The following is a 22,473-nucleotide window of genomic DNA, read 5'->3' as shown; positions in this document are numbered from 1 at the left end:
TGCTAATATTATTGATAGTACATTGTAATGTCGCTTTCCTCTTTGTCCTTACAGGGGGTTTACCACAACTGATCTTCACAGATGGCCGTGATATCAAGATGGCAGATATTCATGGGCGGTTTGTTAGGCTTCTGGTCCAATCAGATGGTAAAGGTTATGCTGTGGGTGTCGGTTACAACTGGCACACTCAAAGGATATTCTGGACAGACACCAATTCTCAAAAGGTGTTTAATGGTTTATAGTGTGAAATTGAAATGTACATATACATATATAAATAAAAGTTATATATATATATATATATATATATATATATATATATATATATATATATATATATATATATATATATATATATATATATATATATATATGTGTGTATTTTTCAGGTTTACTCCATAAATTTTGATGGTAGTGAAAAGAAGGAGGTGCTGTCTGAAGCAGTGCACAATGCCCAGAATCTGGCTGTGGACTGGATCAACATTAAGTTGTACCTTGTTGAGGAACGTGTGGAGAGAATTGAAGCATGTGATTATGATGGAGGAAACCGTGTCACGCTGATTGCAGAAAATTTGGTGACCCCTCACGGGCTTGCACTGGACCCAACAGTGGGGTGAGTACAGTATAGGTCCTTTAAAAAAAATTGCATATTGTGATAAAGTTCATTATTTTCCATGATGTAATGATAAAAATGAAACTTTCATATATTTTAGATTCATTGCATACCAACTGAAATATTTCAGGTCTTTTATTGTTTTAATACTGATGATTTTGGCATACAGCTCATGAAAACCCAAAATTCCTATCTCAAAAAATGAGCATATCATGAAAAGGTTCTCTAAACAAGCTATTAACCTAATCATCTGAATCAACTAATTAACTCTAAACACCTGCAAAAGATTCCTGAGGCTTTTAAAAACTCCCAGCCTGGTTCATTACTCAAAACCACAATCATGGGTAAGACTGCTGACCAGAAGGCCATCATTGACACCCTCAAGCAAGAGGGTAAGACACAGAAAGAAATTTCTTAACGAATATGCTGCTCCCAGAGTGCTGTATCAAGGCACCTCAGTGGGAAGTGTGTGGGAAGGAAAAAGTGTGGCAAAAAACGCTGCACAATGAGAAGAGGTGTCCGGACCCTGAGGAAGATTGTGGAGAAGGACCGATTCCAGACCTTGGGGGACCTGCGGAAGCAGTGGACTGAGTCTGGAGTAGAAACATCCAGAGCCACCGTGCACAGGCGTCTGCAGGAAATGGGCTACATGTGCCACATTACCCAGGTCAAGCCACTTTTGAACCAGAAACAGCGGCATAAGTGCCTGACGGGGCTACAGAGAAGCAGCACTGGACTTTTGGACAAATTTTGCATGTCATTCGGAAATCAAGGTGCCAGAGTCTGGAGGAAGACTGGGGAGAAGGAAATGCCAAAATACCTGAAGTCCAGTGTCAAGTACCCACAGTCAGTGATGGTCTGTGGTGCCATGTCAGCTGCTGGTATTGGTCCACTGTGTTTTATCAAGGGCAGGGTCAATGCAGCTAGCTATCAGGAGATTTTGGAGCACTTCATGCTTCCATCTTCTGAAAAGCTTTATGGAGATGAAGATTTCATTTTTCAGCATGACCTGGCACCTGCTCACAGTGCCAAAACCACTGCACTGTAAAAAATCAAAAGTTGGGCCAACTTAAAAATTTTAAGGCAACAAACTTCAGCAGATTTTTGAGTTTGCTCAACTTAAAGGTCCGTTAGTTGTACAAACTTTTGTGCATGTCCAATCAACATAATATATTAAGTTAAGTGAACTTTTAGTTAAACTTTCAATTTTGTGTTTAGTTGACTTAAAATTTTAAGTTAGCCCAACTTATGAGTAAGTCAGCTAAACACAAAATTGAAAGTTTAACTAAAAGTTCACTTAACTTAATATATTATGTTGATTAAACATGCACAAAAGTTTGTACAACTAACAGACCTTTAAGTTGAGCAAACTCAAAAATCTGCTGAAGTTTGTTGCCTTAAAATTCTAAGTTGGCCCAACTTATGACTAAGTTAACTAAACACAAAATTGAAAGTTTAACTAAAAGTTCACTTAACTTAATATATTATGTTGATTAAACATGCACAAAAGTTTGTACAACTAACAGACCTTTAAGTTGAGCAAACTCAAAAATCTGCTGAAGTTTGTTGCCTTAAAGGGACAATAAGTAACTTTTTAGGTATTTTATTATCTAAAATCAATATTTTTATTCATAAATATGCCCTCAATGGTGTACAAATACCTATGCCAATGTTTAAACTAATCCTCGTAAATGAAGAATTTATTATCTTTATATACATGGGACGGGTAGGTCGATGGAGGCTTCCATGTAGTTCCGCCATCTTGCAAAACTATAATAGCAGAGAGGGACAAAAAGTACTAAGCCAACGCGTTTCCACAGCGCGTTTTCGGTCAGAGCCAGAAACGCAGGTGCAGAGCAGTGAGAGGCGCTTGAAACTGCACCGGCAAGTTTAAAAGTCTGGAATGCATTCTTATTATGGACCATACATATGCCGCGCCACAGGAGAAGAAAACATCGTCGCCAAAACAGTCAAAAATAGAACGTAAAAGGAAACGTGACCGTAGATTAAAGAAAACAAGAGTTAATGTCGGGGAAGCTTTTTCTAGGTGGAAAGAGCTAATGCTTGATAAAGATTTCAAAAGAGACGCTGAAGTGGCCAGTTTTCTTCTCGACAGGTAAGTCAGTGTTACAATCTATATTACAATATTTTTTTTTATATCTAACAATGCACATTATTCAGAAAATATAACGAATATAGAAGACATAACTACTAATTACAATATTTCATGTTTTCCACAGTCAGTAATTCATACTGTAACATTCGTTTGTTTATGGTCATGTTGCTGTTTGTTTGAAATAACACACCTGTTCACCTGAAGGAAAACTCGACGAAGTGCTATTAGAAGACATCCCGTCAAAGCTTTTTGGTACATATCGCCTACCGTAGATGCAACGGGCATTTGAAAAAGTGAGGCGCTGGAGAGCAAAATTAGTTTGAATGCAAAATACAATTTCACCACTAGATGGGAGTAATTCCTACTTAGTGTCCCTTTAAAATTTTAAGTTTGCTCAACTTATGATTGAGGCTACCAGCTTCAACAGATTTTTGAGTTTACTCAACTTAAAGGTCAATTAGTTGTTTACAAAACCTGATATTTGAAGTTGCTTTAAAAAAAAAAAAGTTGAAAAAACTTCAAAAAGGTTTTTGAGCTCTCAACTTTTTTTTTTTTGGTTTTTATATTGCAGCTTCAGAACTTTAGGTTTTACTCAAGTAACTTAACTAAGTTAAGAGCTTATTTGTCACATTTGTGTTGCAAAATTAAAAACTTCTACTCAGTTTTTATTTGATGCTTTCCCAATTAAATTAACTATCACAAAATTCAAGTCCAAAATAATGTGCAAAAATAACAACGTGTCCAGTCAAACATGTATTGGCTTCCATATCTGTCCTTCATATCTATCACAAGCAATATAAAATTAACTGCAATGGTGATAAAAGTGTGTGCATAACAACAGTTTGTGGCTCGCTGTCTTTTGGTTCTGCATTTCGAATAATGATATTTGCTTTAAAGTCTGTATTGGAAAAGCTGCAATGATTTTGACCACTGGATGATGAAATCAGATGTGTTTCAAAAACCACACTGGCTAAAAGGGCACCTTAAAGTTTCATGATTTTTTAAAAATGGCTCCTTATATGTTTGGAGTAATAGGGCATTTTACAAATTTCCTTAAAGTCACACAATTCACCATTCAATGTTAAGTGACTCTCACGTGAAGATAAGCACTTGTGTGATCTTAAAAGGTGAGACGTCAACCAGTGGTTTTAAAGGAGCAGATGCAATCTTTGTAGAGGCAGGGTAGGTGTCAGTATCTTCCCTGGTAGTGGCACAATTAATCATGTTTCAAAAGGACCTCCTGGGCAGGGTGTTCAAATCTGCATATCTTGCACTGCATCAACCTAATAAAAAAAAACAAAAAAAAAAACACACAAAATAACGTTAGAACTAATTCTTTTGGCAACAACATATGATTTTATTTTATTTTTACCACCAGGGATACATTAATTAATTGCTGGAGAACAATATAAAATAACAACTTAAAGGGATAGTTCACCCAAAAATCATAATTATGTTATTAATAACTCACCCTCATGTCGTTCCAAACCAGTAAGACCTCTATTTATCTTCAGAACACAGTTTAAGATATTTTAGATTTAGATTCCATGTGACATCAGAGGGTCAGTTAGAATTTTTTAAAGCATCAAGAATACATTTTGGTCCAAAGATAGCAAAAACTATGAGTTTATTCAGCATTGTCTTCTCTTCTGTGTCTGTTATGAGAGAATTCAAAACAAAGCAGTTTGTCATATCCGGTTTGCGAACGCATCATTCGATGTAACCAGATCTTTTTGAACCAGTTCACCAAATCGAACTGAATTATTTGAAACGGTTCGCGTCTCCAATAAGCATTAATCCACAAATGACTTAAGCTGTTAACTTTTTTATGTGGCTAACACTCCCTCTGAGTTAAAACAAACATATATCCCAGAGTAATTAATTTACTCAAACAGTACACTGACTGAACTGCTGTGAAGAGAGAACTGAAGATGAACACTGAACTGAGCCAGATAATGAACAATAGATGGACTCGTTCACGAGTCAAGAACAGTTTCTGTCAGACGCGTCCAATTCGAGAGCTGAGGAGCTGATGATACTGCGCATGTGTGATTCAGCGTGAAGCAGACCGACACACAGACCGTCTGAACCGAACTGATTCTTTTGGTGATTGATTCTGAACTGATTCTGTGCTAGTGTTATGAGCACAGGTAAACCGAAGGCTTGCAATCATCGCCAATTATGTCATTAGATTGAGCGCAAAAGAACCGGTGAACCGTTTTCTTCAACCGGTTTACTGAATCAAACTGTCCGAAATAACTACTGGTGATCTGAAATCTGACAAGTCAATGTTTTGTTCGTTATCTGGCTCGGCTCGGTGTTCATCTTCAGTTCTGTCTTTACAGCAGTTCAGTCAGTGTACTGTTTGAGTAAATGAATTACTCCGGGATATTGGTTTATTCTGACTCAGAGGGAGTGTCAGCCACATTAAAAAAAGTTATTGGAGACGCGAACCGTTTTAAACAATTCAGTTCGATTTGGTGAACTGTTTCAAAAAGATCCGGTTACATCGAATGATTCATTCGTGAACCGGATATCACAAACTGCTTTGTTTTTAACTCTCTCTCACAACAGACATGGAAGAGAAGACAATGCTGAATAAAGTCATAGTTTTTGCTATTTTGAACCAAAATGTATTTTCGATGCTTCAAAAAATTCTAACTGACCCTCTGATGTCACATGGACTACTTTTATGATGTTTTTCTTACCTTTCTGGACATGGACAGTAGACATACGCACAGCTTCAATGGAGGGACTGAGAGCTCTCGGAATAAATCTAAAATATCTTAAATGGAGGTCTCACGGGTTTGGAACGACATGAGAGTGAGTTATTAATGACATAATTATGATTTTTGGGTGAACTATCCCTTTAAAATACTATCTAAAAGCAAGCAAGTTGGTTAAACGAATATCAAAAAAAAAAAAAAAACTATGAATTTAAGCTTTAAAATAGCTCTTAAGTTATTTGTATTTTTAAAACATACAGATTTATAGCACGCCAAGCAAACATAAAAACATAAATTTAAAAGAAGTTAAAAGAAGAAAATACATCTTTGAGACGAAAACACACAAGCTTATCTTATACGGTTACATTTGTTTAAAAAAAATATTAATATACTTAAAACTTAACCTTATTCAAAACTCAAAGGCACCCACACAACTGCACAAAATGAACATATTATAAACAAATAAAGAAAACTCTATATCCTTAACAATAATTAAATCCCTTTACTTAATATGATATAAAACAGTGCTTACCTAAGTCATGATACTGTCTGGAAAAAAAAGCCACCGAATGACTAAAAGACTTCTCGAAGACGAAGCAGGAGAGGTTGAACTGACCAGTTTGGAGCCACCTAAGCAGCTGTACAGAAGCACATATTGTAAACAAATACATTCTGACCTTACTGTTAATTATTCTCATAGCCTACATAGAACATTACCTGCCAGAGCGATTGTACTGTCGAGAAAAAAAAAAAAAAACCTTGTGCTCATCTGACACTTCTCATGCAACTCGAAGACGAAACAGAAAACCTGAACTGATCGGTTTGGAGCCACCTAAGCAGCTGTACAGAAGCACATATTGTGAACAAATACCATTCAGACATTACTGTTAATTATTCTCATAGCCTGCATAGAACATTACCTGCCAGAGCGATTGCACTGTCGAGGAAAAGAAAACTTGCGTACGTCTGACCCTTCTCAGGCAACTCGAAGACAAAGCATGAAAACTGAAATGACTAACTTGCCGCCACCTACACCGTTGTAAAGATGAGCATATTGTGAACAAATTTCATTTAAATCATGGCTTAAATTGATACACAAAAGAACCACCGCTTACCGGAGCGATAACAATGACGGGCCAACGTTAACAGGGCGCCGCCTGAAGCAACTCTAAAGACACAGAAAACGCAAAGCAGCCACCACGCTTCTGGCACGCAGCAGAGACGCCACGCAGCCAGTCTGTCATCCGGCCTAAAACGGCATACAAAAGCACATATTTTGAACAAACACATTTCAACTCTTATGGTAAATATTATATAAAGAACAGCACCTACCGGAGAGATTAATTTAAACTGTCAGGCAGAAAAAATAGGCGACGTCTGACCTGAGGCAACAATAAGACCAGGTGGGAAAATTTAACTGACTAACTTGCTGCCACCTATGTTGTACAAAAGCGCATATTGTGAATAAACTTCATTTAAATCATATCGTGAATTGATACACATAGCTACACTTACCAGAGCGATCACAATGAGGGAATAAACAGAGGCCGCTTAAGGTGACTCGAAAATGAAACAGGAGAAAATAAAATGGCGTTGTTTAAAAAAGCATTGGAACTGCGCATGCTCATCAGCCTTTGTTGGCAATACTAATAACCAACTTAAAGTTGTTAGTTGTTCTAACTTGAAATATTAATTTGGTGTAACAAATTGATCTAAATTTCTATTCAACTTACATTTCTGTGTTATCTCAACTTTTTTAATGTTAAATTGTTGAATTAACTTTAAAAAATGAGTTCGCAAAACAAAATGTAAGTTGGATTTTTTACAGTGTGGTAAATGGTTTTCTGACCATGGTATTACTGTGCTCAATTGGCCTGCCAACTCTCCTGACCTGAACCCCATAGAGAATCTGTGGGATATTGCGAAGAGAAAGTTGAGAGACGCAAGACCCAACACTCTGGATGAGCTTAAGGCCGCTATCGAAGCATCCTGGGCCTCCATAACACCTCAGCAGTGCCACAGGCTGATTGCCTCCATGCCACGCCGCATTGAAGCAGTCATTTCTGCAAAAGGATTCCCGACCAAGTATTGAGTGCATAACTGAAGATAATTATTTGAAGGTTGAATTTTTTTGTATTAAAAACACTTTTCTTTTATTGGTCGGATGAAATATGCTAATTTTTTGAGACAGGCATTTTGGGTTTTCATGAGCTGTATGCCAAAATCATCACTTTTAAAATAATAAAAGACCTGAAATATTTCAGTTAATGTGCAATGAATCTAAAATATATGAAAGTTAAATTTTTATCATTACATTATGGAAAATAATGAACTTTATCACAATATGCAAATTTTTTGAGAAGGACCTGTATGTTTATGGATGTGATTCATTGTGTTGTAAAAGGAATATTGAACTCATCTACTTGTGGTCTAACCTGTCTTCTACAGATACATGTTCTTCACAGATTCTGGCTATGACACAGATGATGTTAAACTGGAACGGGCATTCATGGATGGCAGTAACCGGTTTGAGCTGGTTAAGACCAGACTGGGTTCCCCTACTGGAATCACCTTGGATTTGACCACCAAGAGGGTTTACTGGACAGATAGCCATTTTAACCTGGTTGAGACCGTTACATATAGTGGCTTGGACAGGTATCGTACTCCACAAATCACCAATTTAAACCCTTCTAGAACATGTAACTCAGTAATTCTCAACGGGGAGCCCACTAGAAGGCCTAGTTTGTTTAAACATTTTGGATATATTCATACAGTATATACCCATTTAGGATCATTATATGTATATCATCATATATTAGACCTCAGTATTCCTACTGTCCATAAAACCATGGATATATGAGGTCACAATTTTAAAAGGTGTCATTTCTAGACATTTAGTCAATGAAATTCTAGACATGTAAGTCAATGACATTTTTTAACTCGACTTCCATGTGTCAGGGTTTGGCAAGGGAGGACCCAGATGCAGGATTATCAGGGGGAAACAGTTTATTAACAAGCGTGAAACACAGATGATGTAGTAAGACAGTCCACAATAGGGCAGGGCACACGACAGGAGAACAGGGTGGTCAGAAGGACATGGCTCCAGACTCTGTGGGAAAAGGAGACCTGGTAGCAACTCAAGTAGGAAGGGCCTGACCCAGTTGAAGGAACCCCTTGTAGCACCACAAGGTCTGTCAGGTCAGACGAACCAGCGAGGATTCAGGAAGCAGGGCAGGAACCAACACAGACACAAACAAAAAGACAAAACAGGGGAGACAAGAATTTGACACATGAAAGGAAACTTGCAAACCAATGCCTAGGGAGAAACGAAAACTAAAAAAAAAAAAAAAAAAAAAAAAATAGAAATAACTGGAATTATCGGAAAATAAGAAGAACAATAGGAAAAAGCTAGGAAAAATGAACTAGAACTACAAACCAAAAATAAAGAAAACCGCAACCTTGCTGAAAACTAGAAAGAGAATAAAAAGGGTGGGAAAAACCCCAAAAGGTTCAAGAACAAAAACACTAAACTACAAAGACTAGAACTAGACTACACATGGCAACAAGTGAAAACAAGAGGGAACCAAATAAGTTGCAAAATACTGATTAAAGAGTTCTTACAAGACTAAATATCTAAGCAAGAGACTGTACACAAGGCATGCACAAAAACAAACCAGCAGAGACCAGAGGGAAATGAGCACAACATAAAGGGAGCAGAGCACACAAGGATCAGCTGAACAATTAGACAAACAAAAGGACTAAACAAGGGGGCGTGGTGATTAGAAACGAGGAGGCAGGACAAGGGGAGCACACGGCCAACATAAACAAAGACACAACCATGTGCTCAGGCACAAAATGAACAGAGACACATTAAACAAAGATAGGACAGACAAGACTGTCAGGGCAGGATCCGGACAGTACCCCCCCTCCAAAGGACGCCTCCTGGCGTCCATCCTGGGTGGAGTTAAATGGGTCACAGGGTTGGTAGGGAGCCAAAAGGGTACGAACTTGAGGGGTGGGTGGGAAGGGACCCATGGATGTCCATGCCTGTCAGGAAACACAGAGGGTGGGATGGGAAGGGCGGAAAATGTTCCAGGGCAATGGTTTAAGGCTGACCAGGGTGGTGCCATCTTAGGGAAACTTTGCAGACCGTGACCGACGGAGGGTGGGTTAAGGGTGGGGGCATAGTTAGTGGCACCTCTACCAGCACATTTCACAGGTGAAGGTCTCCTACTGGACTGAGTGTTACGGCCAAACTCCAGGATATTCTTGGTAGGCAAGACATGACTAACCAGGGATTCGGAGGTGGCATCAACGAGAAGTTTAGGGCTCTCTGGAAGGGCCTCCTTGGATAGAACATGTGGGCTTTACATGACTGACAAGACTTTCAGGGTTGGCCTCAAAGGATGCGACAAGACTGACAAGAACCTCTTCTGTAGCAGGGGGAGAGTCTGGAGTGGGCTCTGGGGATATAACAGGGATGCTCTTAGGGGCCTCTGGACCAAGTTCAAATACGGACACTGGACAGCTCTTGGGCCTTGTTGAAATGCCCTCCTGGGCTGCAGGAATAGGCTCAGGAACCAACTCTTGACTCCTGGTGGGGGATGACGAACTGCCCTCTGGGGCTATGAAGATTGACCAGGAAACTGGCTCTTGACGGCCCTCTGGGGCTGCTAAACTACTCTCCAAAGCTGGAACTGGCTCAAAGACAGTCTCAGGAACACCTCCTGTGGCTTCTAAACTGTCCTCTGGGGCCACAGCAACAGACTCTGGAGAGAGGGGGCTGCTCAGGAATGACGTCCGTTACCATAACAGGAAAAACATGCTGCTTAGAACCTGCCTCCATGGCCATAACTGAAGCATCAGGCAACTTGGGATCATCCAGGGCAAGTATATGAGGGGACTCTGAACAAAAGGTTCTAGCCATCCTTGCACAGGACCTCCTACCCTTACGCCCCCCAGGACCTTAATTCGTAATCTTGCCCACTTCTTGAGAGATTTGGACTGACAAACACACAATTATCAAGACTCGACATGACTGGCTTTGACTTAAGTGGGACAGACTTGACAGACACTGGAACAGAGGTTGACTGGGAAACTTCTCTTAAAGCTACCTTGATGGCTTCAGAAGGCTTCATTGATTTAGAAGCAGGAGCTGGCACTGAGCTACTCTCAGAGGCTGGAGCCAGCACAGGGGACTCCATGGCAGCTGCAGCAACTTGGGCCGCCCTCTTCCTTCGGGCCCTTCGTTTCTCAGTGGGAGTCAGATGATGATCGTGGACTTGACTCGAAGAGGGAAGGAGGGCAGGTTGCTGGTCACTGCTGATATCCTCCAGAAAGTTAAGGATTTGCCAGTCCTTGCGGTGATGCACATAATTAGAGAAGTCCCAGAAATTCAAAATACGCAGCTGCTCCATCTCCCATCGAGGTAAGGGGTCATCTAGAGTGAGGTTGAAGGCCTCCTTCAGGGTTAGATCATCATATTCAAGGCCCCTAGCCATGGTCAAAAATAATTGGGCATAGGACCGTGGTTCCTGGTCCTGCTGACGAAGCGATGCCAGTGCCTGCTGGAGCGCCAATCTCCCTTCCGCAGTGGCAGGTGGAACAATCTTAATACTCATTCTGCTGGGTCCTATAATGGCTGGTTCGTTCTGTCAGGGTTTGGCAAGGGAGGACCCAGATGCAGAATTATCAGGGGGGAAACAGTTTATTAACAAGCGTGAAACACGGATGATGTAGTAAGACAGTCCACATAGGGCAGGGCACACGACAGGAGAACAGGGTGGTCAGAAGGACATGGCTCTAGACTCTGTGGGGAAAAGGAGACCTGGTAGCAACTCAAGTAGGAAGGGCCTGACCCAGTTGAAGGAACCCCTTGTAGCACCACAAGGTCTGTCAGGTCAGACGAACCAGCGAGGATTCAGGAAGCAGGGCAGGAACCAACACAGACACAAACAAAAGACAAAACAGGGGAGACAAGAATTTGACAGATGAAAGTAAACTTGCAAACCAATGCCTAGGGAGAAACGAAAACTAAAAAAGGAAAAACAAAAAGGTAATACTAGAAATAACTGGAATTAATGGAAAATAAAAAGAATAACAATAAGAAAAAGCTAGGGAGAAACAAACTAGAACTACAAACCAAAAATAAAGAAAACCGCAACCTTGCTGAAAACTAGAAAGAGAATAAAAAGGGTGGGAAAACCCCAAAAGGTTCAAGAACAAAAACACTAAACTACAAAGACTAGAACTAGACTACACATGGCAACAAGTGAAAACTAGAAAACAAGAGGGAACCAAATAAGTTGCAAAATACTGATTAAAGAGTTCTCACAATACTAAATATCTAAGCAAGAGACTGTACACAAGGCAAGCACAAAAACAAACCAGCAAAGACCAGAGGGAAATGAGCACAATATAAAGGGAGCAGAGCACACAAGGATCAGCTGAACAATTAGACAAACAAAAGGACTAAACAAGGGGGCGTGGTGATTAGAAATGAGGAGGCAGGACAAGGGGAGCACACGGCCAACATAAACAAAGACACAACCATGTGCTCAGGCACAAAATGAACAGAGACACAATAAACAAAGATAGGACAGACAAGACTGTCAGGGCAGGATCCTGACACCATGGACATATTGATATGAGATTTTATGTTACATATTTATAGTCATGTTAATCTCTAAAATATTTTATCAGGTAAAAATAAATATTGGAACAGTAGTGCCTTTGAATATTGATATGGACAATCATGGGCCTTGGAGTTAAAAAGGTTGAAAATGGCTTTTTCTTTTTTTTTTTTTTTTTCTTGTGAATGCTGAATTTACATTCATATTTGTGTTTTCAAATATGCTTCTAGGAAAACAGTGTTGAATGGCGGTCATCAGGTCCCCCACCCATTCGGGATTTCAGTATTCGAGAACCATGCATTTTTCACAGACTGGGTCAAGATGGGTGTGATTCGGACCAACCGCTTTAATGGCAGTGACCCAACTTTTCTGTACCGGTCTACTAGCAGACCTGGACAAATTGTGGTTTCCCATCCAGCTCTTCAGCCCTTTGGTGATAACAACGTTTATTGTTATAAAGCAAAATGTAAAATATGAGCCAGGATGACACATTACAACATTAACTGTATAATACCTGGCCTTTTTTCTGACTGCAGTGATAAACCCATGTGGCAGACACAATGGTGGGTGTCAGCAAATCTGCCTTCTGAGTCACCGAACTGACAATGACGGACTGGGTTACCGCTGCAAGTGTCGTCTAGGATACGACCTACAGGATGATCACCACACATGCTTTAGTGAGGAAGAGAGCCCGCCTGCCAAATCATGAAATGATGTTGAATTAGATGGTCATATACTGAGATAGGAGAGTGTATTTTAACATTTTTGTTTTCAGTTTCAGCTGTACCAGATCCTCTGAAACAAACATGTTTTTTCTTTCAGAGATTAGAGACTATTTACTGGTGGCAAGTGCACAAGCAGTCAGGGGGATTCCTCTTAACGTTTCATCCCAGGAAGATGTCACCCTGCCCCTCGCTGGCATGGCCCAATCCTTCTCTGGTTCTGGAGTGGAGTACGATGCATCAGTGGAGACTGTGTTTTACAATGACCGAATGCGACAACTCATTTACAAATCATCCATCAATGGAACCAGTAAGTGGAAAACGCAACATTTACATTTACTTTGTTTAACTGGTTAAACTGGCCAAGTACCACCTTTGATTGAATCCAAACAGCAATCAAATTAAATTAATCAGAGATTACAAATACTGTAAAACCTGGAAAATATATATTTCATAAATGTAATATTAATTCATTTTTAGATTAATTCATTAATTCATTAATAGGGAAAATAAAAATGAAATAATTATAAGTATTTATAAAATTAAATAATAATATATTATGTTGTTTTCATTAACATTTAAATTAATTTTATATATATATATATATATATATATATCACATACCATCTGGGGCATTTCACATACTCCATATTCTTCTGCTTACCCTGTGTTAGCTCTGTGTTACAGAGATTAGTTACACTCAGTACTTCTCAGTGTCAGAGAAGTAGAGTTTATTTTCTTACAAAATACTGCCCTGTAAAATAAATAACTTTTTTTTTTCACTAAATGTGGTTCTGTTCTTATATCTCAGAAAGTGAGATCCTGACAGGTTACAGAGTGGGCTCTGTGGAGTCAATGGCATATGATTGGACCTCTCAGATCCTCTTCTGGACATCCAGCACTTATCGCACCGTTTCCGGTTTTAAAGTAACTGATGGATCAAGAAGGGACATTGTTCAGAACTTAAAATACCCCCGGGGTATTGCTGTGCACCCAAGTGCAGGGTATGAGACATCATGGACAAGAGTACATCACTCAGAATAAAGTTTTGTGCTAAATAAAACATCCATAGCATGTCCTGTAAATACAGAGGAACATAATGAAATAAAAGACCAAATTTACCATTAGCTGTTCTTTAGATTTGAATATTTGTGTGTGATTTTATTAGATGGATTTTTATGTAATTTTACTGGATAGCTCTATTTTGTTCCCTTAGATACCTCTTCTGGTCTGATTGGTACCGTCCCGCTGTGATCACCAGAGCATACACGGATGGAAGCAATGCTATTCCACTAATCAACTCAACACTTGGCTGGCCTAACGGACTTGCCTTGGACTACCTGTAAGGAGATTCTTTTACAATCAATAGTTTTCTGTACCTATACACTTTGAAGTGTTCTGTTTTTAAATGAGATAAGTTTATTCACATTTCATTGTGCTTTGATCCCGAAACAAGGATCAGTTTAAACTTAAAGAAGAAAATAAAAAGAAAAGCTTATTTTTGTGCTCAATAGGATGGATAGGCTATATTGGGTTGATGCGCAGCTAGACCGGATTGAGCATGTTAGCATTGATGGGCTAGATAGAAAAGCCTTCTCCAGTATTGGACAAATCACTCATCCTTTCTCGCTTACAGTACACACAGGTTGGCACTTCTGTATTTGTTCATTCTTCACATGGCCATTCTTCATATGATGCTGATGTTACGCCTATGTTGAACTAAATGAATTTAATAGATTTTTAATTTTTTTTTTACTGACTGATCTGCCTCCACAATATTTGTTAGATCATCTGTTTGTGTCAGACTGGAGGACAAATTCTGTATTCCGAATGAGGAAGAGGGATGGTGGGGAAAATATAATCCTACGAAAGGGCATCTCAGGCATAATGAACGTTAAGACTTACTCAGCTGATCTCCAGAACTGTGAGTGACACAGAAAAACTGCCTTTTTATCCAATTTACTGGAATTTTGTCAATTGTACTGCATTTTTAGACATGTTTTAACATGATGATGATGTCAGTTTTGGGTCACTGATAAATAAGAGCAAAAAAAAAAAAAAGAGGAATTAATCATAAAATACTTTTAATATGATCATTTGTTTTTATTTACATTTTTTTAATAATTAATTTAATTATTTTTTTCTTGATGCCAAGACAGTTGACATTTAGACTTTTAAATCAGAAATTTAACACATGCTTATCATAGAAGAGGTTTATTAATTTCACTGAATTAATAATTTCTTATTGTATTTTTAAATAAATTAATAGATAGAACATAAAATTGACCCTTGTACTTGTTAGATGCAAGTTGTTATTTATCCCAGTAAGGGTTAATCAGCTACTGTAATCTCATTGCTGTGTAGTGTTCAAAAGCAAATGCAATCTGATTCAAAACGGCCGCTGCAGCCACTTCTGTTTCCCTACGCCTGCATCCAACCGTGTGTGCGGATGTCCCTATGGAATGAAACTGCAGGAGAACCAGAGGGACTGTGTAAAGGATGATACTGAGCCCCCACCAGATGATAACTGTGGAGATTATTCCTTTCCCTGCGATGGGGGCCGCTGTGTGGCAAATTCTTTTCGTTGTGACGGTGTGAATGACTGTGTCGACAATACAGATGAAGCCAACTGCACAGATCCAGGTGTGTATGTACATGTGAGTGTGCTTGAGCACCACCCAAAGACCTATCAATGTCTATGAACATCTCCTTTGAACATTTTAATCAGGAACAACCTGCTCTCCATATGCCTTCACCTGTGGGAACAAGCACTGCATCCCTGTTAGTTGGCGCTGTGATGGACATGATGACTGTGGTGATGGAACCGATGAGGATAACTGCCCCACACGTGTTCCAACCACCTGCTTGTCCAGCCAATTTGCATGCGCTAATGGAAACTGCATCCCAAAAGCATGGGTGTGCGATGCCTTCAATGACTGTGGCGATGGATCTGATGAGAGACAGTGCAGTGAGTACTGAAGATTTTGAAGGAAATTCAGAAAATACATGAACAAGGTTCAGTGAATATGCAGAAATACATACTGGTAAAGACAATTTCATAAAAATAAAAAAAATCCCCAGAAGCCCTAGAACTGTCCATGTACACAAATATGACACAGTTAATTTAATTTAAATTTGCATATGCAGAAATGCTTATTGGTAAAGACAAGTTAATAAAAAATGCCAGAAGCCCTAAAACTGCCCATGTACACAAATATGACACAGTTAATTTAATTAAAATTTGCATATGCAGAAATGCTTATTGGTAAAGACAAGTTAATAAAAAAAATGCCAGAAGCCCTAAAACTGTTCATGTACACAAATATGACACAGTTAATTTTGACCAATCCCATTCTCCTCTGTCCTATCCCAGATTCCACTATCACCACCTGCCAGCCTGGCTTCTTCCTGTGTCCAGGTCACCGTTGTATATATAACTCCTATGTCTGTGATGGAGACCAGGACTGTTTAGATGGATCTGATGAAAAGGACTGTGGTAAGGCAGTGATTTAATTTGAATTTGAGATATTGGTATACACTTAAAAAAATCTGTTTTCTAAATACAGGTGCTGGTCATATAATTAGAATATTGAAAGTTGATTTATTTCACCAATCCATTCAAAAAGTGAAACTTGTATATTATATTCATTCATTACACACAGACTGATATATTTCAAATGTTTATTTCATTTAATTTTGATGATTACAACTGACAACTAAGGAAAATGCCAAATTCAGTATCTCAGAAAAATAGAATATAACTTAAGACCAATACAAAGAAAAGATTTTTAGAAATCTTGTCCAACTAAAAAATATGAAAATGAAAAGTATGATCATGCACAGCACTTAATACTTAGTTGAGACTCCTTTTGCCTGAATTACTGCAGCAATGCAGCGTGGCATGGAGTCGATCAGTCTGTGGCACTGCTCAGGTATTATGAGAGCCCAGGTTGCTCTGATAGTGGCCTTCAGCAGCTCTTCTGCATTCTTGGGTCTGGCATATCGCATTTTCCTCTTCCCAATACCCCATAGATTTTCTATGAGGTTAAGGTCAGGTGAGTTTGCTGGTCAATTAAGAACAGGGATACCATGGTCCTTAAACCAGGTACTGGAAGCTTTGGCACTGTGTGCAGGTGTCACGGTTGGTGAACCGTAGTCTCGGTTTTGCACTATGTGGGTGTAGTTTTTGTGTGTCTCTCATCAGCACTGATCGTTTCATGTGGTCGTCTCTGTTAATTGTTCATCAGCCACAGCTGCCACTTATTGCCCTGTCTTTCGTCTTGTGTTTGTCATAGTGTTGTTTGAAGTCTCCCGTTCGCATGCCTAGTTTCTCGTTCCTGTTCTTCTCGGTTTCATCTCTTCATTGGATCCTCACAACTCTGGGACCCCATCCACTCCTCACCATCACGGACCGCTCGTCTCAGTTCCTGTGTCACGCTCTCCTGATGTGTTTTCTCATCGCCACTTCCTGGATCACCGTCCGACATCGCCACACACACCTGTTGTTCCTGCCACTCTTCCCTGTTCATTGGACTCTCTCAATAAATTATTATTCAGTTACTTGCATTTGCTTCCTCACCATTATTTACAGTTACAGAACACTCTGACCAACATGGAAGCAGCAAGTTCCACATCACTATCCGAATTCATCCACCACAGCTACACCCGTATAGATCAGCAGCAGGAGATCATCATCAACACTGGACGTGCTGTCCAAGCGCTGGTGACACAGGTGTCCGAGCTCACCCAGCAGATCCAACAGCTGACCACTGCCGCAGCGCCACCCTCACCGTCTGTTCCCCGAGTTGTCCCTGAAATGAACTACCGGCCTACCTGTTCTTGAGATTTACTTCGGTAAATTTGGCCTTGTGGGGAACGCAGTGGGATATGTTCCTGCATGGGTTGGCCGACCGTGTTCAGAAGGAGATCTACCTACTCGAGTTGCCACCCAGCCTCAATGGGCTTATCGACTTGGCGCTCCGCGTGGATGCTCGCATCGGTCGACTGGGGGTGCACGCCTGTCCCACACGTCTCCCCGGCAACCCTGAGAGTGGCAACCCAAGCAGAGAGAACATGGCCGGTCCCATCCTTGATCACAAGCCCATGCAGGTGGGTAGAGCTCAACTGACACAGGAGAAGAGAGAGAGGGGGAGGTCCCAAGGACTTTGTATGTTTTGAGGTGGCTCTGGACATTTTCTACTCTCCTGCCCGGTAAAAGAGTCAGCCCGGTAATAAACTTGAGGCTACTTTCAGGTGGGATCTCCTGAAAGTACCGTGCTGCCTCAGACGACAAGACGCATCCTTGCGCGTTCTTTTTCCATCATGTATCTCCTGTCGAATGTAATTATGACATTGGTAACAGGGAATTATTGGCCGTCAAGTTAGCATTGGAGGAGTGGCGTCATTGGTTTGAGGGAGCGGGGGTGCCTTTCATCATCTGGACCGATCATAAAAATTTAGAATTTATTAAAACTTCCAAAAGACTCAACTCCAGGCAGGCTCAGTGGGGACTTTTTTTTTTTGGTCGTTTTGACTTTTCTCTATCGTATTTTTGATCCATCCAAATGCCCAGTGACTCCTGAGTGTATTTTACCTGAGAAAGTAGTTATCTCATTGTTACTAATGGAATGCATAGTCGATATAAAAAACTGGATGACGAGTAATTTCTTACTGCTAAATTCTTAAAAAACAGAGGTGTTAATTATAGGACCTAAAAACTCTGCTTGTAATAACCTAGAACACTGTCTAAGACTTGATGGCTGCTCTGTCAATTCTTCGTCATCAGTTAGGAACCTAGGTGTTCTATTTGACCGCAATCTTTCCTTAGAAAGCCACGTTTCTAGCATTTGTAAAACTGCATTTTTCCATCTCAAAAATATATCTAAATTATGGCCTATGCTCTCAATGTCAAATGCAGAAATGTTAATCCATGCATTTATGACCTCAAGGTTAGATTATTGTAATGCTTTATTGGGTGGATGTTTTGCACGCTTAGTAAACAAACTACAGCTAGTCCAAAATGCAGCAGCAAGAGTTCTTACTAGAACCAGGAAGTATGACCATATTAGCCCGGTCCTGTCAACACTGCACTGGCTCCCTACCAAACATCGTATAGATTTCAAAATATTGCTTATTACTTATAAAGCCCTGAATGGTTTTGCACCTCAGCATTTGAATGAGCTCCTTTTGCATTATAATCCTCTACAATCAGGGTATCTTCCGTCCATTCCAAATCCGTTTTCAATTAAAAAACTGAAAATGAAAGACTCAAGAGGATACAAGTGAGAGAACATTAATTAAATAATGAGAAATTGAAAAATGGCTCGTTTATTCGTTATTCCATCTAGGTTAAAAAAACGGAAAATGAGTTTTTGACTTGATTTCTCACTTTGTCGTTTGGGGTTTAAAAAACGGTTTATGGCTTCAATATTTCATTCGCACTTGTGGGCGAAGCTGAAACGCTCCTTTCATCTGATTGGTCGAATCGCTCTGCCTTCAGGCAGAATAAGAGTCTTATAGGAGCAATGTCTGAAACCACCGCTCACTGTTAATTAACATAATATTTGAGTCAGATGTTGCTGGACACATAATTCGTGCTGCTGTGACTTGCAAGTCACCCCTTTACATTATTTCTAGGTTATAGTATTGTATGAATATTGTCCAACTGATAAATACAGTGCAAATAGTTCTGTCTCCTTGGATAAAAGTGAAGTGGAAATAAAAATCAATAATAGACTGAACAGTTCTATGATAATATGTCTGTAACATTTACCACTCTTGTCTTTTAAGTCAAAAGGCACTAGGTGTGTGTGTGTGACATTAATAATTAATTGTGGAAATTAATATAGTTACATTTATTAAATAAATTCTGATTTTTTGTTTTATTACATACTAAATTGAATGATGTTTCTATTTTAGTCTTCTTTGTTGGCCACGAGAAAGCCAATATATATTTGAACATAATTATTATTATTTATTATGAGAGTAATGGAAATCGACTAAAACTTTTAATGTTTCACCAAATTCAGCTCAGATCTTCAGACTCGCCTGACTCGTTGATGTAATGTTCAGACTTTTTCCTTCTCAAAAAAATCCTAGTGACTTTCATTAAATGAGCAATGAAGGTCTTACACTTAATGTCCACTAGAAGGGGAGACAGGATTTCTTTTTAAGTAAGTTTAAATGACAAATCAATACATTGTACTACCATGAATATGCCATATCTGTGTAACACAGGTTCTTCAATGATAGATGGGGTGGGAGTGGGGTATACCTTAGCTCAATGATAACTGTATAATATAAAACAACATTAACTAATGCAGCTGGTGCCAAATAAAAATGATTATGTTTTGGAAAACTGCAAGTCAAATGTACTTGCACAAATGACTTGCTGTTACATAAAACCCCTTATGCGTTGTTGGGGACCTTTTCGTCCACTAGAAGTTGAGTCTTATTTTGTCCACAACTTTCTGTTTCAGCTAATGGAATGATTTTTGGTGGCAAATATTATTTTGACACATATTTTGGGAAAATGCTTGAAATGTTTCAAAAACTCAACAGTACACTGTGGGCAAATTCACTACCCTTTCGTTATGTTCGGGATGAAAACACCCCCTAAATTAAACTGCTGTAAAATTGTATCAGATATTTTTTTTTTTTTTTGCATAAATCTATTAATCAACCTCAGTCATGATCAAAACTACCAAATGTAAAAAAAAATATCCAAGATTTTAACTCTTTAATTAACAAGTTCATAAATGATGTCACTGATTTGAAAAAAAAAAAAAAAAAACACACACACACACACACAAAATGACATATTTTCAATATAAAAAGTGATTGTTGACTGGATATTTTTTTTAACTTTTATGACAGTCTTGGGCATGTCAAAGATTAGTAACAAGATTGGCTTTGATGTATTGTTAGTTTTTGTCCATGTAGTTCTGAGAGCATGAGGTGCATATTTGGATTTTTTCAGATACATCAAGGTAAGTGCACAAAGTTCTCTCTCACACACACTCTCTCTCTCTCTCTCTCTCTCTTACACACATACACAATATAGTATGCTGTTATACTCCATATAGCTTCATATACAAGTCAGAAATTAAGCTTTTTTTTAGAGGCCTATCTAAAGGGTCCCACCTAGTGATCAACTGTAAAAATAACACATTTTACCTCTTCCCAACAGGGAAAACCATATACAATCAAGAATGCATGATTATGTGTCATGGCTTTACAATCAAAAGTGTCATTATAATGGAAGTCAATGGGGCAAAAACAGCCACCAACAATAAATTAGGGGAAAAAATAAATAAATCTAATGCTGCACAAAAACTAAAAATGCATCAAAGCCAATCTTTTTACTAATCTTTGACATGCTCAAGACTGTGATAAAAAAAATCCAGCCACAATTACTTTTATATTGAAAATAAGTCATTTTGTTAGTTTTTCCCCCCAAATCAGTGACATCATTTATGAACTTGACAATTAAAGAGTTAAAATCTTGGCTTTTTTTTTTTTTTTTTTTTTTTTTACATTTGGTAGTTTTGATCAGGACTGATGTTGATTAATAGATTTTTGCAAAAAAAATATTGAAAAAAAAAAAAAAAAATATCTGATACATTTTATAGCAGTTTAATTGAGTGGATGTTTTCATCCCAAACATAACGAAATTGTATGTGAATGCACAAGGGACACATAATAACTTTTGTTTGGCACCAGCCGCAGTTAATGTTGACAGCTAGCAAGAGTGTGGTGGGGTGCAAGGTCTGTTTTGACCAATGGATGGAGACCTCAAGGCAGTGGCCTAAATGCTGATCTGAAGATTTTGTCTTTATAGATTACAGTTTACATTGTACTTACTGAAGTACACCTCTGCATGCAGACAACCCAACTGTACAAATTCATTTACAGATTTAAAACCCAGTCCTGAACCGGGAGAACCATGTTCTAGGGCTGGGTGATAAATCGATTTTATCGATTAACTCGAATTTGATATTAAGGGCGATTTGTTTTTAATGAAAATCGTTTTTCTCTTTAACTTCCACCACCGGCTCTCCCATTAGGCTTCCGTAGTTCAGAGTGGGCTCGCCCTCCCCCTGCTTTCCTTACAGCCGCACACAGACAACATGACAGTTAACAGCGCAGAGCTCGTTAAAAAGAAAGGCACCGTTTCATCCGTTGTTTGGAATTGGTTTGCCTTTTTTAGTGTCAGACACAGAACAAATAATGGCACATTGCAAAGTGTGTTTAAAAGCCGTTGCTACAAAAGGTAGCAGCACAACAAATTTATTCCAGCATCTTAAACAATAGGGATGGGTACCGAAACCCGGTATTAAACTGGCCCCGGGGCTAAAGACCGTATGAAAGACTGTAGTATCAGTAAGATCTGACGCTATCGGTTCTGCTTTCGGTACTGGAGGGAAAAAAAATTATGCACTATGTATTTTTCCTTAATAATGTTATCGTGCACATTTTATCTCACCAAACATTTCTAATGTGCGATCATATTGAGAAGGGTATTCCTGCACAACCGGAGGCTACAGTTACAGGACCGCAATTCTGTGACCGCAGCTTTAGGACCCTAGTATTTTTGTAACAGCGCCACCTACTGTACTGAATCAACACTAATTAAAGATGGACGACGTGGACAGCAACCAGACGGTGA

At 39.1% G+C, this 22,473-nt stretch overlaps 1 protein-coding gene across 2 annotated transcripts in view; it reads left to right on the top strand.

Annotated features, from left to right (window-relative positions):
* The window catches only part of lrp2b (low density lipoprotein receptor-related protein 2b), a 105,373-nt gene that overhangs the window by 23,536 nt on the left and 59,364 nt on the right, over positions 1–22,473 (top strand). For both annotated transcript variants that reach the window (XM_052570463.1, XM_052570462.1), the window contains exons 11-23: positions 55–224; positions 387–610; positions 7,901–8,107; positions 12,315–12,517; positions 12,621–12,761; positions 12,907–13,116; positions 13,618–13,810; positions 14,023–14,148; positions 14,321–14,451; positions 14,593–14,730; positions 15,171–15,449; positions 15,535–15,774; positions 16,180–16,302. In XM_052570463.1, coding sequence (XP_052426423.1) covers positions 55–224; positions 387–610; positions 7,901–8,107; positions 12,315–12,517; positions 12,621–12,761; positions 12,907–13,116; positions 13,618–13,810; positions 14,023–14,148; positions 14,321–14,451; positions 14,593–14,730; positions 15,171–15,449; positions 15,535–15,774; positions 16,180–16,302 — 2,385 coding nt within the window. The remainder of the gene's footprint in view (positions 1–54; positions 225–386; positions 611–7,900; positions 8,108–12,314; positions 12,518–12,620; positions 12,762–12,906; positions 13,117–13,617; positions 13,811–14,022; positions 14,149–14,320; positions 14,452–14,592; positions 14,731–15,170; positions 15,450–15,534; positions 15,775–16,179; positions 16,303–22,473) is intronic.

The sequence above is a fragment of the Carassius gibelio genome, chromosome B12 (assembly GCF_023724105.1).
Source record: "Carassius gibelio isolate Cgi1373 ecotype wild population from Czech Republic chromosome B12, carGib1.2-hapl.c, whole genome shotgun sequence".
Taxonomy (NCBI): Eukaryota; Metazoa; Chordata; class Actinopteri; order Cypriniformes; family Cyprinidae; genus Carassius; species Carassius gibelio.
The sequence above is the reverse complement of the archived record's forward strand: the minus strand, read 5'-3'. Positions and strand labels throughout refer to the sequence as shown.